The 18,922-nt window shown below is 42.8% G+C and overlaps 1 protein-coding gene across 1 annotated transcript in view; it reads left to right on the forward strand.

Moving 5' to 3' along the window:
• Positions 1-18,922, forward strand: part of LOC147689493 (vomeronasal type-2 receptor 26-like) — a 676,984-nt gene that overhangs the window by 615,773 nt on the left and 42,289 nt on the right. The window contains exon 3 of the mRNA XM_086939932.1: positions 12,696-12,819. Within this exon, the coding sequence (XP_086796058.1) occupies positions 12,696-12,819 (124 nt within the window). The remainder of the gene's footprint in view (positions 1-12,695; positions 12,820-18,922) is intronic.

Raw genomic sequence — 18,922 nt, forward strand, 5'->3', positions numbered from 1 at the left:
TTTGGCGCACCTTCGGCGCAAATGGGGCGCGAAACTCTGCGCGTGAACGCTGCGCACTGATGCATTAGTCATATATGGATGGTGGAGGGGGCGGAGCGTGGGAGGGGCTGCAGGGAGGCGGGAGCGAGGTCCAGGGAGGGTCAGGGACGGTCAGCAAATCAACAAAATGGCTCTGTGGTAAACAAAGGTTGCGAGCGTCTCAGCCAACAAAAGCCACACTGAAATTGGAGCGCTATGCAGGGCAAGACTATCTGAGGCCAGCAGAGAGAGGAAAGCGCTATATCAGGTGAGGTTACAAAGCGCTATGCAGGGCTAATAATTAATCACACTCGACATGTAATTCTGTTAGGCAGCAAGGCACAGCAGCGTGACAAAAGCGCAGCGCAGCTTTGAATTCCTGATTATGATGAAAATGGCAAGAAATGCGATGCAGAATTCAGCTTTAAAAATACGATACCAGCCAGGAGAGGAGAGGAGGGAGGGAGCGACCGTTTCTGGTGTTAGCAGGCTGCCTGCTATTGCGCTCCATGCTTCAGAAAGGTAAGAAAAAGAACGTGCATTTGAGTTTGAAATGTCCGATCTTGTAGCAGTACACTTGCAAAGCCCACACATGACAATAACCCGATTCAAGGCCCCATTCACCCGATTTTTAAAAAAAATATAGTACTCCAAGACAGTTACATTTTAAAATTTTATTAACATTTAAATATAACGAACGCAACAAAAACTGTAAATATATTTAACCATTTTTTGAAATTAACCAGAACTATAACGATAACAACAACAACAACAATAATATAACTTTTATGCCTAAATTACGCAAACATTTAGCTAATCTGCTAAAGGGGGGAGTCGCCATTTCTTTACAATAATCAATAATGAAAAATCCACATCAATAGGGTTGCCCGTTTTCTCGATGCAGCACTATAGTGCAATATACACAGCACCTGGGGTGTCAAGAGTGAACAGGTCTTTCTTTGTTCCTTAAGATGTTATCTCCGAGAATGCTGATGTATTGGTGTCTGTACACTTCTTTGTCAATTCTGTCAAGATGATAACTGCTTTATAAACAGACGATATCTTTGTTTAGTCATTAGTGTTAAGTGTGTCTGAAACTACAGTGCCCTTCTGTTTTTTTTTCTTCAGGCTCTACAGAGTTTTGTGTGTTGTTCTTTTGAGCGACAATTATTCCAGAGGTTTCAGGTTCACTTGTTTTGTCCTGCAGTGAGTTAACAGCTTTAGAGAGTTCATGTTTATTTACTATGTCCTGCTGTTCGTCAACTGCTTCAGAGACGTCAGCCTCATTTTTTATGTTTCAGTAGATCCTGGACCTGCCCGGCCGCGCCCAAAATGGCGCCGGTGTAAATGGGACTCGTAACTGCTTGTTCTGTACTGGTTGCCCAACCTTGATATCACGAGATACATATGCAGTTTTGAAGCACATGGCGGAGGCTTGTCTGCTGTAGTGGGGCGCTCCTTTATCGTTTCAGTCGCCATTCCGCCCGCTTTTGCTACACTGTGCCTTTTCCGCCATTCAGCTGTTTAGCACCCGCTCTTACGGCTACAGCGTCTCGCTCACCATGTAGTTGAGTTGTTCCCACTCTTGCGGTGCAGCGATAGGCGGCTGCCACAGGACTCTTAAAATGGCGGCCGGCTCTTCGGATTTGGGCCTGGTCCAGTAAAATGGCCCTGGGACACCTTGGAACTCGGACGCTTGTCTGCCAGGGCTTGGGTTCCATTCTCGAAAGCGTCCCCTCAGCCTTGAAGATTGTACAAAAGTCTTGGGGGCCCTCGACTCCCGCAGGCTTCCGGTGGGGAGCGGCTGCCATGATTGCTTGCGGAATGGCCACGACGGAGCTACGAGATGGTGGTGCTCTCATGGTGACGCCAGCTTCAGTCTGAAACATCCAGAAACAAGGTGGGGCTTTCATCGTTTGGGTAAAAAAAATGTTTTAATCCAATGAAAAGTGTTATTTTTAGGTCACATGACCTAGTCTTACATAATTAGGAAAAGAAAAGTAAAATGAACCAATGAAAAGTTTTATTAACAAGTCACATGACCTGTTATGCTTACGTTACGCGCTGCGCGGCGCGCTCTGGATCGTTTCCGGGAAGCTGCGCCTTGCGCACCGGAGCACTTCCGGGTGCGCTAACGCGTCGCGTCATATGACGCATTACGCGACAATGCAGGTGCAGAATATAGTCAATATGTCTCCACCAACCAGCGGTCGGAATACAACCGCTTTCAGCAGTCCAAAAAGTTCGGTAAAATCTTAAGAGCGGGAGCAACTCAACTACATGGTGAGCGAGACGTTGTAGTCGCAAGAGCGAGCGGTAAACAGCTGAATGGCGGAAGAGGCACAGAGTACCAAAAGCGGGCGGAATGGCAACTAAAACGGTAAAGGGGCGCCCTACGACAGCGTGTCTTCAGGTGAAACGGATTGTGGGACAAGGTCCAGAATGAAAGATTCTTCAAAAGGGAAAAAATTCCACTGGACCCCGGGAGCCGGCCGCTTATGCCGGGGGCGATCTCAGGCCTCACCAGGGCAACACGACTTGGGGAGGGGGCAGGAGCCAAGCGCCCCCTCTCAGTCCGCGCCATCTCACCGCCCCTCGGGGGCCTCCGTCAAGCGGTTTAGGGAGGCACCGTATCACATTGTTTTCCAATGCAGTCAGGTCCACAAATGGACCCCACTTACTTTGAATAGTGAAGCTGCAGCAGGTGCAAATAAGGTTTAAACAGTGTTACAAGAGCTGCTTAGAACTCTGAAGTATGGCACTCAACAACCAGGACTTATGCCATTTATGTAAGGCAGTGACATGGAAGCAACTCAGGGACAAAAAGCATGAACGAACATTCACGTATGAAAATCTTATTTGGAGAAGGGGTAGAATCCAAACGCCCCCTGCCAGTTCGCGCCACTATACCGTATGTGGAAAATCTGAAGCCATCATTCTACAAACTCTCAACGCTTGTTATCAGTGCATGAGTTTCATGCTCGATCGATTGAGCTAGCCGGATCGGGCAATAAAAAGTATAAAATAGTTATGTAAATAGTTATTTAATAAAATGTTTTACTCTGTTTCTTTGGTGGTGTGTTGTGTATATTTATAATATTTGCATAGGGTTTGCCGTTATTTTGGGCGGTGTGGGTGGCGGAGTCGAGCTGTTTTGCAGCCCTCATGGTGTGGAGCTCAGTTCATTTCACTATTTTCGTATTTCTCATGAAGGGTTATTCCTAATGTTTGTATTTTACCGAGGTCAAAAAGAGATCGAATTAGTGGTCTACTGATTTTGCTCGATTACTTTTATTTTTTTACACGATTTTTCAATATCTGCAAAGACTAAACAGAGTATTGCGACTTTGTGCTTGTTTGTAAATAGAGAATGATCCAAAGAGAACCAATTGTAAAACAGTAAATGCTTGGATAATAATCAATCAAATGGAGAGACAAGCAGGTACGACGGATTACAACAGGGGTAAAGGTCTGAGTTAACTACCGTTCACTATCTGCAAAGAGAGAGTACTACTAAGAGAAAAGAGGGGAGTGGGGGGGGGCAGCGTTCAAAGCACATCAGCGTGCATAAACACAAAAACGTTTTTACCTATCACGTACTTGACATTTGACAGCTTTTGATACTTGCTATTAAAAAACCATTGAAATTCACAGAAAAAACCATAGGTTATACTCCATATATAGTTAGGAATTTGCATTTACAAAACCTTGAAAATTGAATGAAAAAACCATTGGTTTTAGGCCATATATAGTTAGGGATTTGCATTTAGAAAACCTTATTTTACTCGCATAAAACCATTGAAATTCCATATATAGTTATAAGCGCTAACTATATATCGCGCACCCGCAATCCACTGCTGATGATGTCACATATTACATCATTCATGACATGGTTAGTGACATCACTGATGACATCTCAAATGACATCACTGATGACATCACTGATAACATCTCATTTGACATGACTGATCACATCACTGATGATATCATTCATGTGATAATACCATGAACCTCTTCAGACTCTAATATAACCTTAGATACAATCAGTGTAAACAGACAGTCACTCATCCATGGAGTTACTCACACACCTAGTCAGTTATGCCAAAAATCAATCACACCTCCATTTTCTGAACTATACAGTTATATACACCTTACTTATTCAAACATATACTAACACATATTTACTTTACTCTCTTATACAATCTCTGATACATGTTCACAATGATCCATACAGCCACTCGCACATTCACTAGCTCTTATGCACAGTTATTTATAGATGTCAACTCTCACATGTACTGTGTTTTACATATGTACTTAATTTGACATGTAGCACTGAGATATCCATTCACTCACTAATACACTCATGCACAGTCAACCGCCCATACAGCTGTTTCCACATGCAGTTGTGAATCTATACATATAGTGAATCAACTACTCACACATCTATGTACAGAGTCACACACCTCCCAGCCACCCATACACACACACTCAGTTTCCCATACAAATACTTGGACAACCAATCAATAACCCATACAGTTACTCATATAGCTACTGAACAACATATGCAGCAGTTTGTAGAACAACAGATATAATGATGCACAAATTAAAACAGTTTAGTCACTAACCCATGCACTCAGTGAGACACATTTAATCACTCACTCAATCAGTCAGTCATGCACCTAGTAAATCCTTCATCCAGACACTTATACATCCACTCATTCTTCAATATGTAAGACATATTTTAACTTTACAGAAACATACAGTCACTGGATGTTGTCATCAGTGATGTCATCAGTGATGTCATTTGAGATGTCATCAGTGATGTCATCAGTGATGTCACTAACCATGTCATGAATGATGTAATATGTGACATCATCAGCAGTGGATTGCGGGTGCGCGATATATAGTTAGCGCTTATAACTATATATGGAATTTCAATGGTTTTATGCGAGTAAAATAAGGTTTTCCAAATGCAAATCCCTAACTATATATGGCCTAAAACCAATGGTTTTTTCATTGAATTTTCAAGGTTTTGTAAATGCAAATTCCTAACTATATATGGAGTATAACCTATGGTTTTTTCTGTGAATATATATATATATATATACATATATATATATATGCACAAAACTCCACACACCACTTCCGAGTCAGACCGGAGGTCAGGTCGGCGCAGGAACAGAGGAGACGGACCAGCTGATGCGCTACACAGGTTCTTTATTTGCATTACAGTCGGTAGCAAGAGGGCACTACGCGTTTCGGGCTTCAAGGAGCCCTTGTTCACATGCAAGTGAACCAGTTAGATTTTTTTAATTTTATAATGTAGTGTGACACAATTAGCCCGCCCAGACACGTGATGTTGCAGTCTGATAGACATAAAAGACATACTTTTATATATATTTCGAATCAGTTGTTACATATGGCCTTTAAACATTATCGCAAAAAGAGTATGTGTAAAAAGACATTCTTTAAAACAACATACCATAAAATATAAATAAATGCAATGATAATGTCATATGATCCCACACACATAGTTGATAGGAATTTCATATTTTCAGGATAAATCCCTTAAAAAAAAGACCAAATATGACATATGTATAAAATCTTTAAAGTGACTAGCTGACTAATGTATAAGTGTGAATATATTTAAATTAGACCGGTTCTGAGCCTGCGTCAAGTGGAGTATATTAAAGTGCATGAGGGAATAGGGAGGATGGGAATAAAGTGCTGAGCCAACATATTGCACAAAAGTACCATGTGTATTCAATGCATAAATGCAGTTTAACAGTTAGAGATAGGACATTGTCCTTTACTATATCTCATATTAAAAACTGTAAAAACATTTGATACTGGTATTAAAACTACAATATGTAAAATTCATTATGACTAAAAACACCCAGTGTAAAATACGTGCTGATTAAATAACATTAGGTAGTAAAAAAGTGTATACAAAATTGTTAAATAGTAATTAGTGTATATTTACAAAATAGGAGGAGGTAAGGAGCTATCTGTTTTTATGAAAAGGAGGCCAACAAGGAACTTGACTGGCCACCTATCTTACCTATCAGAAAAGTCATATTCTAGTTCATGTTATATATTTTTACATATACAGACATATACAGACACCTATATATTTATATGGTCCACTAGGTAACAGGGAACCTGACTACCTAGGGGAAGTTACATCCAGAGCTGATACTTTGTTTACAAGGACTCCATGTTTACATCATAAACCTTATTATATAAAGTGACGAAGATCTTCTGTGATGTTGAGCCCATTTGGCCACTTACTGTCATATTCGAGAATCATACGTGACTCCAATTGTCGGAGTTTTAGTTCTCGATTACCCCCTCTTCTTGATTTGGGAACTGAAGCCACAACATAATATGATAGACAATTGATGTCTTTGTTGTGTGAGCTCAAAAAATGGCGGGCGACAGGATAAGCAGGATCTGAGTGTAAAATGGCCCGAATATGCTGCAAGATTCTGACATGCACCGGTTGTATAGTACTGCCTACATAATTGAGGCCACAGGTGCATGTCAGTACATATACAGCATATTCTGTTTTACACGTAAATTGGCCCTTGATGGGAAACTCAGTGTCGCTGAAGGGAGTTTTATAGTGTGTTTTATTTATTCCAAAATTACACGCTCTACACGTAGAGCATTTTCGGAATCACTCCTTGATTAGCCAATTGGGTTTCAGTTTGAGCTCTGGGCTGCTTTGATCTAGTGTAGATCCCATATTCAGTGCCCGGCGAAAGGTAACCAAAGGTTTGTCAGGAAGCATGTTGCCCAAAACATTGTCAGTTAATACCGTGGGCCAGTGATGGTTGAACATTTGTCTTATTTTGTTGTGTTGGCTGCTATAGTTCTTGTTTGGCAATATCTAATGTTTCGTCAGGTAATTCTGTATTGTCAGAGGCTTGCATTAACAAACTCGCCCGGGTTCTACTCTGAGATTTAGCTAGAGCTAGATTAAACATTTTTTCAGTGTAACCACGGGCTTTCATGCGGATACGCAAGTCATCAACACAGGTATCGAAATATATATATATATATATGTGTGTATTTAATTTTTTGGGTGGTAAAGTTATGTCTAGTAAAGGCATATCTGTTTGAAATAAAAGACTTTTGTTGTTATGGCCTTTGTTGTTCTGACATACAGCCTTCAATTAGATGCCTCAATGTTTTTCTCATAGTAGCTAACAGTTGAAATAAAAGAAAATGAAAATTGGAAGGAAAAAATGTTTATTTTTGACAACATTTTCATTTGTAACTTCTCCTCATGATGGCTGATTTACAAAAGCAATATGCCATTAAATCTGCTAGAGACCTCTGCTAGTGGGAATATTTAGGGTTTGTGGCTTTCCAAGAACTCAAGGAACCCAGAGCCAATAACTTAGCTGCATCTTGCAATGTTTTTTTATTGTTTAATGAGTATAGAGCAATGCACAATGTAAAATTATAAAGAGTGAAAAACAGATATCAATGAAACCCATATAATAACCAGTGAATTAGAAGGCAATTCTCAAAACGTCTTCTTTCTTACACACTGGGTTACATTTGGAAGGCACAAATGCAGAGAAAATACAATTTTTAATAGCACTTGTTCTACTATTCTATGTTTCCCTTGAATGGGTAGACCTAGTTTCTGCGAAAAGAAAGACTTCAAAACGCAACATGGGCACATCACATATTTCCACTGAAAACTGACCCTTTTTTTTGCAACGTGGCTAGCTGTGGGTTTTGGAACCTAACATTAGCTGGCACCCAAGTAAACCTATCAAATCTGTGAATTTTTCAAAAGTAGATATCTGGAAACATTTACAGTGGGGGGACTTCTTGCGTGTCTCTCACCAGGGTTTCTTACCCAGAAGTCCCTGCAAACCTCAAACTTTGACTAAAAAAACATTTTCCTGACATTTCTGTGATTGAAAGTTATGGAATGTGTAGGCAGAAACTAATGTCCTACCACCTACCACACCCACATGTCTCCCAATTAAAATCGTGCCCCACATGTGTGGATAGGGCTGGTGGCTGTAACAGGAAAGGTGCCAAAACATAACATAGACACATCACATATTGCCACTGAAAACAAACCCATTTTTGAAAGTGGCAACCTGCATATTTTTTAAACTAAACCCTTGGTGGAAATCTTGTGTGGGGTGACTTGCATACCTCTCACCAGGTTTACTTACTCACTCTTACCTTGCAAATCTCAAACTTTGACTAAAATGTCTGTGATGAAATGTTCTGAAATCGTCAGGAAGCAACTCATTTCCTACCATCAACCATTCCCCTACGTCTCCCAATAAAAATGGTACCTCATGTGGGTAGAGTTAGTTCCTGGGACAGGAAAAAGGCCCCAAAATGCAACAAACACATATTTCCTCTAAAAACGTCTCCTTTTATTTTTATTGCAATGTAGCTGGCTGAGGATTTTAGGCCCTAGCTCAGCCGACACCTAAGGAAATCTAGCAAATCCGTACATTTTGCAATACTAGAGACCTAGGAGAATCCACAGAGGGGTGATTTGTGTGGCTCCCTCCATGTTTTCCTACCTATAAGCCCTTGCAGACATCAAACTTTGAGTAAAAACATATTGTCCTCATCTTTCTGTAATGGAAAGTTCTGGAATCTGCAGGAAGCAACTACTTTCCTACCATCTACCATTTACCCAAAAATCCAGATAATAATGGTACCTCACTTGTTTTGCTAGGGCTAGTTAGATGTGACACAAAAGGCCCCAAAACACAACATGGACATATCAAATTTTTCCACTGAAATCAGACTCGTTTTTTTGCAATCTGCCTAACCACGGATGTTGGGCACTAGCTCAACCAGCACAAAGTGAAACAGCAGTACTGTACATTTTTGCAAACTGTACCCCTAATAGAATTCATTGTGGGGTGAACAGTTGAACTCCCAGCAGGTTTTCTTATGCACAATCCCTCATAAATATTTTTATTGATTTAATTCTAAAAAACAAGACATAAAAGATTACAATACTGCAGCATACAGTGTGCATTGCGTCACATTAATATTCATAGCAATGCTGTTACAGTTTGTGGTACCTTATTCTGTTGAACTGAGAAGGAACAGAGATAAAGAGGGGGAAGTGGGGAGGAGAAGAAGAAGTGAAGGGAAGGAAGGAGAAGGAAGGCTTGAAGTGGGAGGAGGAGCCACTCAGTCAATAATAACTAAGTGTATAATCTATATATATATATAAATGAATGTATGTCTGTCTGTCTGTCTGTCCTTTATGCATTACTACACCATTCATTCGATCGCCATGAAACTTTGGGAAGTTGTTAAGTACACTCCTGCGAAGGTTTGTGGCATAAAAATGTTTTAAAGATTGGCCCCCCAGGGCCCCCCAATCTTTCGAATACTGAATTTGCAACCACGACTTTGCAACTATACAAGACTTTCAGTGAAAAAGATGATGAACAATGTCATAGAATCTAAAATTTTGAATGGGAAATTCATGGGGGAAGATGTACTGTTGCCACGTATTCCAATGATCCCAACAGATTAGCCATTTGAATTCAAGCGTTTGCAGTTTCCGGTGCGACTCGCTTTTGCAATGACCATCAACAAAGCCCAAGGACAATCGCTGCAAGTGTGTGGACTAGATTTGGAGAATCCGTGCTTCTCACATGGACAACTGTATGTGGCCAGCTCACGCATCAGAAAACCTTCTGATTTATTTTTGTACGCACCAGACGGAAAAACAAAAAATATTGTGTATTCACAAGCACTCAAATAAATAAACAGAATTAAAACGACACTGTAACAACTCAGAAGAACCAGGACGCACATTGGTTCTGGGTAAATAGGGTTTTATTTTCTTTACAGTTCTTTTGTATCTACTGGTTAGTCTATCAGCTGCAAAGCTAGAGGGGTCCGTGGTGGCGGGAGGTTTCCGGTACTTCTATACAGCTGGCTTGTCTTCGAACTTCCTTCAGTCCGTACTGCTCTGCGGCTAGCTGGCCAGGTCTCGAACTTCCTTCAGTCTGGAGATCGTTTGGTAGCCCCAAAATAAAAAGGAAACAAAGGATAGGTTTAATATGCTGCTATCCGATACTCTAAATCCCAAAAAAGGGGCAGGGAGTGAGGGAACACCTAGGGCACTCCTGGTATGTGCACTCTATTTACAGCAAAGAACGGTGCTGGGGTGAGGCGTCTTGTGTCTCTCACAAAAGTACAGGGCGTGAGGGATAATTACAGGGGGTTGACGGGTGCTTTGAGCCAGGACCCTGAGTAACGGCTTAAGGGTGGCCCCGCCCCCCTACCAAACCCTCAATACGTTCATGTACCTGGGTGAGCCACGCTCTCCCGTGAGCGTGACTCGGGGATAGATTGGGTCGTTGGCCTCCTGGCTTTACTCCTGCAGGCTCTGTGTTCCCTCCACCGAACTGCTCCACTCAGCTGCCAAAAGGTCCTTCCCTCCTTCTTGTTCCGGTCTCGTCTCTCCAGCTCTCTTCTTCCGTGTCAGTGACGTCACTCTCCTGGAAGTGGGCTTCTGGGCTTATATCCAATGTCCGTCCGGCGGGACTCCCTTGGGGCGGAGTCTTGTCACAGAACAGAGACCAGTTAAAGGAACTGTGTCCTTTTCCTTCTTCATCATCCGGCTCGGTATTCCGTGCCCAGGTCTCCTGTTGGGAGAGAGAGAGGGACGGAGGTAAGGCAGTCCACCAGTCCTTCGATGCTCATGGTAACCCCTGGGCCGTGTCCGCCCGGTCCGCCCGGTCACAGACACTTTGAAATGTTTTCCATATTAAAATGAATAAGTTTCAATAAAAATGACACAATATAAATGGAATGTTATCATAACAAGTTTACTTAAATTTCCTTTCTTCTGAGATCTCAGCAACGTGCGTCGGATGAGCTAGTGACTTAAAAAACTCCCTAGTAGTCTCTAGTTGTTGCCTAAGGGTCACTTTTGCAGACATCATTTGCGCCCAAGACCAACAGCTCAGAGTGGCCAGAGGCTCCAGAGGGGATATTTCCAACAAAGCGCCCTCTTCTGGGTTGGTAACAGTTGCATCACCTCCATTCTCTATGTGCGTGCCCAGGTACAGCTCTAGAGGGTACCAGATACCTTAAGGTCTAGATTTTGCAGGCATCAAGTTCCGATAGGTGGATTGCCGTCACGATCAGTAGAAGCCACGTCACCTCCAGCGGCAGTGGCCGCCTTTCCCTGTGCTTCGGAACTTGTCACTTTACAAGGAACAGGAGCATAGGCGTAAGTTTGCACAAGTCCAATGGGACATCCTTTACATAGCTTACTAATGCAGCCCTCGGCAGGTGGTCCAAAGTAAATCCTGTGATTGCCACAATAGCATCAAAAACCATCTGCCAGAATCTCTTCATGCCAGGTCAAACCCATGCAGGTCAAACCCATGCAGGATGAAGGAAACGAGCACTGGGCATGGAACAATGCACACAGCGCTCCTCATCAAGAAGGCCCATCTTATGCAGTCTTACAGGATTTCAGTATGGGTGATGCAGGAAATTCAAATGCACCCAGACACAGGTGGTAGTTAGGGTAGAGGGCATGAGATTGAGTGCAGCAAATGTTCCCATGTTCTTCCGTGAGGGGGCTCCCAAGATCTGCTTCCCATTCCGTGCTGGCATGGGGCTGACATACAGGTGTGGTAACCTGCATCATTGTATAAAGCCTTTTGACTAATTTCCGCAGGAGGGGGTTGTAGGGTTGACTCAAGGACTTGTGGAGAAGTGTGGCTCAGGGGTTAGAGGCGGCAGACCCGGAAGCTGAGATCGGCCCTGGACCAGGGTTCAATTCCCCGCCTCGGCGGGTCTTGGGCTCAAAAAATTCCACGGGCTCGATAATTCTCGCTCCGGTGCCTTCTCAACTCACGGGTTCACACTCTGCGACTCTGGGCAATAGCTTGCTTAATCTCCACAACAGCCCCTCGCGGCGGGATGCCTGGCTTTCACCTTGTGGATACCCTGCCGGGGTTATCTCACAGGGGAATACCAGGACGGGTTCCCTAAGCAAGCGCCGGGAAACCCTTTGTGGGTAGCTGTGCGCTATATAAGCTCAAACACACACACACACACACAAGGACTTGAAATGTGGGGGAGGCTTGAGGAAAGAATTGTGCATCAACCTAATTGCCGCTCTGAGTGGTTTGTATGTAAATATGTCTAGCAAGGTCGCATTTGTGCCTGGGATGGCCTGCTGTGGCCTGACAAAGATGACTTCTGGGTATATATCTCCTATGGAAGTTAGCTGCAGAGAATGAAACCGAAAGCAGGTTCCAGCATTCCTCATGTTTGGTAATGAGTGGTGACCAATGAGTGGAAGCAAGAGAATAAAAAGGGTTCTTATTTGGGCTTGCTAACGGAGGTCGTTCCAGGCTGATGTTATCACATGTGCCCCACATCTCTCACTCCCTGGATTCTTTAAACTGATGCTATCACATGTGCCCTGCATCTCCTCCTCCCTGGATCCCTCACACTGATGCAAGTACCTGCTCCCACTGAACCTATGACATCAGCCCCTTATTTCTTTCTTCTCTGATCTCTCACATGTCAAACTATACAAATTCTTTCTCAGTCCGCAGGATGTGTGATAATGATGCATGTCCTCTTTGTTTCTTCTCCTGTTGATGTCTCACACATCTCCATCTCTTCCTCTCCAGATCCCATCCTCTGTGTGCAGTGAGAGTTGTCCTCCTGGATACAGGAAGGTCCCTCTAGAAGGGAAACCTGTCTGTTGCTATGACTGCGCATTCTGCCCAGAAGGAGAGATTACCAACAAGAGCGGTAGGTGATAAAGCTTTGCGTGACAACCAATGATCCTTTTCAAAGACCCAAATGAGAAGATGTTCAATTTGCTCATGAGTGTGAGTTACCTTGGCAAATAACCCTCTTCATTTTAAACATTTAATTTACATATGTTCACCATGTCAGTCACATGGAAATAAAGTTATTACAACAGATGATAATATAATTTTAGGATCTGCCAAAGCTAGAATTAGTCCATGGTCATCAATTAAACCACACCTTTATTTCTTCTATTCTCCGTCTCCATTCTCCCAACTCAATGATGGCTTTGAGGTGCGGCCCCTGGTACAGTGGCACTAGGTGCCAATGTCAAGGAAGTGCCCTCTGTATGGCAGGCTGAACTGAGATAAGAGGATCCTGCAGAGAGATTTGTGTGAGCAGCATTTTCAGGGGTTATTTAAAATAGAATGACAACTGTGCTGGTAAATGCACTTGAGGGAGTGATCTTTGATTTGTCTATCACAGTTTTGACTCATGATATAGTAGCAAAGAGGGTTAATGTTCCTGCTGCAATGCACAACATGTGACATGCAGATCACAGATTAGTGTTTTATGTGGATAGCTTACTGGGTTATCGCTTTTATCACATAGATCCTTCTGTACTTGCAGCCTGATTCATGTAGCTAAATTGCACTCGCAAAGGGCCAGATTCTCAGAATCTGGCCCTTTGCGAGCGCAATTTTTGCATTTGGTATTCATGATACCAAATGCAAAAATCGCTATTTAAGAATTCGCATATTTGCGTGGAATGGCATTTAAGGAATCTCTAATAGAGATTCCTTAAATGCTATTCATGACACACAACAAAATAGCGATTTTGGACTTTTGGGGCCGCTATTTACCGACAGGTCAGACCTGTCGGTAAATAGCAAAAACTCAGAAAAATGCTTTTAAAAGCATTTTTCAAAGTTGCATGTAGCACACACACATGTCCTTTGGACATGTGTGTGCGCAACACCTGTCCAAAAGTGCATTTTAGGGGTGCTACAGGGCGTCCTTTGGACACCCCTGTCACCCTTAAAATCGCTATCTCAGTTGCGAGTAGCAAATTGCTACTCGCAAATCCCCATTCATTCCAATGGGCCTCTTGGCCCATAGGAATGAATGGGGAGTATTTGCGAGTAGCAAATTGCTACTCGCAAATAAAGAACATGTAGGAATCGCTATTTAAGTAGCAATTCCTACATGAATGCCGTTTTGCGTGTCCTCAATAGCGAATCGCTATGATTCGCTATTAGGGACACGCAAAACGGCCCGTACATGAATCAGGCTGTTGGAGTTCAAAAGTGACAATCCTTCAGATATAACCCATTGAGCTATGAACTGGCCTCAACATCTTGCATTCAAATTGAAAGGCAGAGGTTTAGATCATTATTGTTTTTCTTCTCAATCTTTTGTTATTCCAACATTGCTTAAAAGGCAGCCTGTGGGGAGCAATGCAACTTTATTAGCTTGAATCCTCGATCATGTATTACATTTATGGGCAGATTTAGAATGACGTATTTTTTGGGGCTTACCATGGGTGGCACATTGACCTTCCCCTGCTCTCTCCCATAGATTTTGATTTCCATTTACTAACGTTGGTATAAAGAGATTGACATAAACAAATTATGCATCCATGAAACAGACATAAAGTTTAAAGAAGGATTTCTTTTCTCCAAACCTTTCAAACTTTACATACGTGCTGCACAGTACAACTCACATACAAAGTGCACTTTGTCAAATATAGAATTTTATGCTGGAAGGGAACCCTTCCAGTATAAAACCTAAGTTGAAATCACCTGAACTCCCTTGCACCATGGTGCAAGTGTGTGTGCATTGGTGCAAGGCAGCCTAAAGTATGCAAACACTGGAGGAGAGAGCAACAGCCTCATATCTTAGTGCCCCTTCGTTTCTCCATGGCAAGCACTGTAAAATGTAATACGTACCTGTGAGAAAGTCATCCTTTTTGCCCTGATCAGCCCCTTTGTTTCATTGACACTGGTGGTAACTCACTCTGATCGTGCCCTGGGCCATGATAACCAGACCCAGGGCCAGTAGTCTGTGTCACCCCTTGGTGCCCCAGGGGTAGGGTGCTTTGCAACTATAAACAGGAACCTTATGTAAGAGATGTTTTCTATGCCGAGGTGTAAGAGTAACTGCATAGTTTCCCATTTTAGCACATGGGTTCCAAAGGCTAACATTGGAATACTTTAATAATTGATAACTATTGATAGAAGCCAGCTAATAATGTACTTCAAATATTAAAATGATCATTAGAATAAATCCAATAACTTGCCATGGTTAGATTTATTATAACTATCACAGAAAATAACTTATAGAACTATGTTTAATGATGTACTAACAAGCCAGCCTTCCAGCAGTCTCTCCTGATTGGCCAGCCTTTGACAGGCTGGTCCATATTGCTCTGATGAGGTGTGAAGTGGCATGAGCTGGGACAAAGGCATCCGGTAGGAGGAGATCTGCAAGCTGCAGAGCAAAACGCAGGGTGGGCGTGGAGTAGCTAAATTGGTCTTTAAAGAGGGAATGACAGTTAGGACAGGGCACAAGCTCACACTCACTTCCTGCACCCAAAGCCAGACAGGAGCCCCAAATAATTGAATTAGCAGAGGGGCTGGAAGGGAAGTGTTAAGGAACGTAGCCATGCCTGTGGTTTGGCTTAGCCAGATCTTAACCTCCAGAAATTATTCTCCATTGGGGATTTTTAAGAAATAGTGTTTCTGGCACAAGAACATGCCACACATTGGAGGAAGTGATCATACCTGATCAAGGGTGCCCTCCTGCTTATCACCCAAGAACACTGGATAAATACGGGAGAGCTGCCCAGCAACTTAGATCCCTGCTTGAAACTACAAGAAGAAGATGGACTGACCCGCTGGAATTCTGGCCTGCACAAAGAGGATTGCACTCTGAATGACTGCACCTGCTGCACACTTTTGGAACTACCGATTTAGGGTCTTTGCCTTGCCTTAAAAAGAGAAGGAGTGGACTCCCTGAAAGCAACATGTTAAAAGACCTCCACTTGCATTATCTCCAGCAAGAAGAAACCAGCTGACAACTTTCAGCTGGACTTTAGAGGATTTGGCCAAGTTCATTGTGGGACACATAGTAACAACAAACCATGGAGCAACTCAGAGCTTCTGGAACCTTGGATTGGTGTATCTACACTTCAATAACCCAAAAGTTCATTCTGGAAAAATGTCCAGGAGTTTGGAGAAGATTAGAGAATTTTTGGTAGAAATCACCATGATGGTGACCCACCCATCGACGAGAGTCAAGCCGGAGACATTGAATAACAACCCAACCTGACATTCACAATTGCCCCGCTGAAGCTCTGGAGCTTTTTGTTCCAGGAGATGACCTAGGCATCACAGTGAGCCAAACTTTTGTCATGAACTCGAAACCGGGGCTGAAAAGGTTCCTTGCTTGACGTCAAGAGAGAAAGCTAAAAAAAAATGACGTAGTCAGAAGGTAACAACTTGACAGGGCCCGCCTGCTAAGTGGTAGTCCTGAAAACTTTACTTTGCTCCGGTTAAGCTCAACCAGAAGCCCCAAAGTGGCACTTTTAGCTTTTATGCATTAGCAGGTCTTTATTATTTAACAATCAATGTCTCTGGTTCCCTAATTGGGTTTTTGTTGTTTTGGTGTCTTTTTAATCATAAAATGATTTCCTATTTTTATAAATTTGTGTTTGGTTTTTCTTGTGTGTTGTCTCTCACTTATTTAACATATTGGTGTTTAAATGCTTTACACACCTATCGCCTAAGTTATGCCTGCCTGCTCATAGCCAGCTTATAAGGGTTGAGCAAGGGGATAATTGTTTCAGACCTTGATTGGACCTTATATTGTTATTGTGGCCGTATTACTAGTGGTAGGTACCTACCTACACCTACTAATAAACTACCTTCCAACACTACCATGGTGGATGACACGTGACTCCTAAATATTTTAGTCATTATCGTTTTAAGTGACCTTCCCTATTCATTGCTTTACACACTTTTGTGGCTCTCTGTATATGATGTGAAGCACTAGGACAGTCTACATTGGGATGATTTGTGCTATAAAAGAATACATGCCAGGTAAGGCTAAGGAGAGATGGGGGCACCATTGGCAGGTGGCAGAGCATGAATTTATGAAGAAAAAGGGTATGGCGGTTCCAAACAAAGATTTTTGCACTAGGCGACACTAATGATGATGCCGGCCCTATTTCAACCCCTCACTGAAAGACCTCCTCTCCCTTTCCTTCAGTTTTCAGGACAATGGATCACTCACTAGACCATCTTCTGTCAGCACAGAGCACCCTCTACTTTTCTGTTTTCTCTGTGCAGTGTGCTCTCTTTATTCCTTCTGTCCCCTACTTGCAATAAATCTTTTTTTATGTCTGTTTGTGTCAGTCTGTCGGTATCTTTCTCCCTCTCTCTGTCTCTCCACTCCATCAAACTCTGCCCCTCTTACCCTCTTTCTCTTGTCCCCAGTTGTCTCTGTCTATATACGTCTTAACCAGGTTTTCTCTTTCTCTCTTTTTCATTCCTTTTACTCTCTCTCTTTGTACACTGCTTTGTCTCCATGTGGGTCTTATGTTTCCTCTATCCACTGTTGTCTTCCCTTTCTTCTCCCAATTCTCCTAGGTTCCCTTTCATTCTGCTACTCTGTCCCTTTATTTTGTGCTCTCCTCCTCTCTCCATTGTCTGTCTTTCGATACTCCGTTCAATTCAGGCCAATTCACAAGCTGCATTTTGTAGCACAAACAATAGTACCACTGACATAATACAAAATACTATTCACCAACCTACATACAGAGGCCTACGTCTCTCCAACCATTTAAATGCAGAGACCTCTCTCTCGTTGGAGGAGATCTCCATAAACATACATCTATGTTTATGTTATTAATGTGGGATAGGGGCAGGGAGCAATTACTTACTACAAACTGAGAGGGGACTAGAGAGGGTTAAGGAGGAGTTAAGGGTAATTGGAATTTTTATGGTCAATTGTGTCCCCTAACGTAGACCCCAACGGCTCCATGTACGAGTTTCAAGTACATGTAATTTCCCTCCACAACCGAATTGGAAGACGCAAATACATTTGCGTCCAACGTTAACATGTCCTCTATCAGATCCACCATGAATTGATCGATAATTCCGTTCCTAAGTATGCCGTGCCACCGTCTGTATGTGGTGCACTTTCACGTTTCCTGGCTCTGCCGAGCTAGGCCCTGATTTCTGTCTTCAAGCCACTTCTGCCTCTGCCTCTGAAAGCTGCAGTATGTAGATGCATCCCTGACCTCTGCCTTACTTCCTGCCAAGCGAGCGGTGCCCTGCTCGGCATGGTCTGCCTGCCAAAAACATTCTTTTGCCTTCAAGTTATCAGCGTAGCCAGCTCAGCTCCTCGAAAACACATTCCTGTCTAGTGAAATACGAAAACATATCCCCGACTGCAGAGCAAGGGCCAAGCCTTCCTGTCCTCCCTCATGAAATTCATTGCTCCCGTTACCATAGTAGGCCCCTGTCTTCGAGCATTTGCACTTAGACCCGCATACATTCAGTATAGAATAGCCTCTGCCCGAAAGACCTCCAACACAGATTAAACATCCTCCAAACACCAGATATCAGATATGTTTTAGGAACAGGTCGATCTGACATGCCAGACTTCTGTCTCTTCTACTAGTGTTAAAGGTCAGACTCTTAGCTTCCTCCAGATGCACGCCAATCACACGTCATATTAGCTGCGCGCGCATCCAGGCCACAGATTTCAGCTGATTCTGCAAGAATTCTCTAAGCATCCACCCATTAATGACACTTTTCTGTGACGTTTCAAGTTCACGCCTCTGTGCACAACCATATTCACGCCTTTTTGCTACGCACATGTGTTCTTATCATATACATTTCACTTGTCACGCCTACTGTATTCAATGCTATTGTGTCATTTTACTATATATGTCATGTACTGTGAATAAATCGTTGACATCTTTTCCTGCCATCATTGCATACCCCGAACCCTTGTATTGATGGAATAGATCTCCATTGACTCGAGTCATTTAGTCATTTATGATTAAAGCCCTTATGACTCAGACACCACGGACTCT

This window comes from Lissotriton vulgaris, chromosome 10 (genome assembly GCF_964263255.1).
Source record: "Lissotriton vulgaris chromosome 10, aLisVul1.2, whole genome shotgun sequence".
Lineage (NCBI taxonomy): Eukaryota > Metazoa > Chordata > Amphibia > Caudata > Salamandridae > Lissotriton > Lissotriton vulgaris.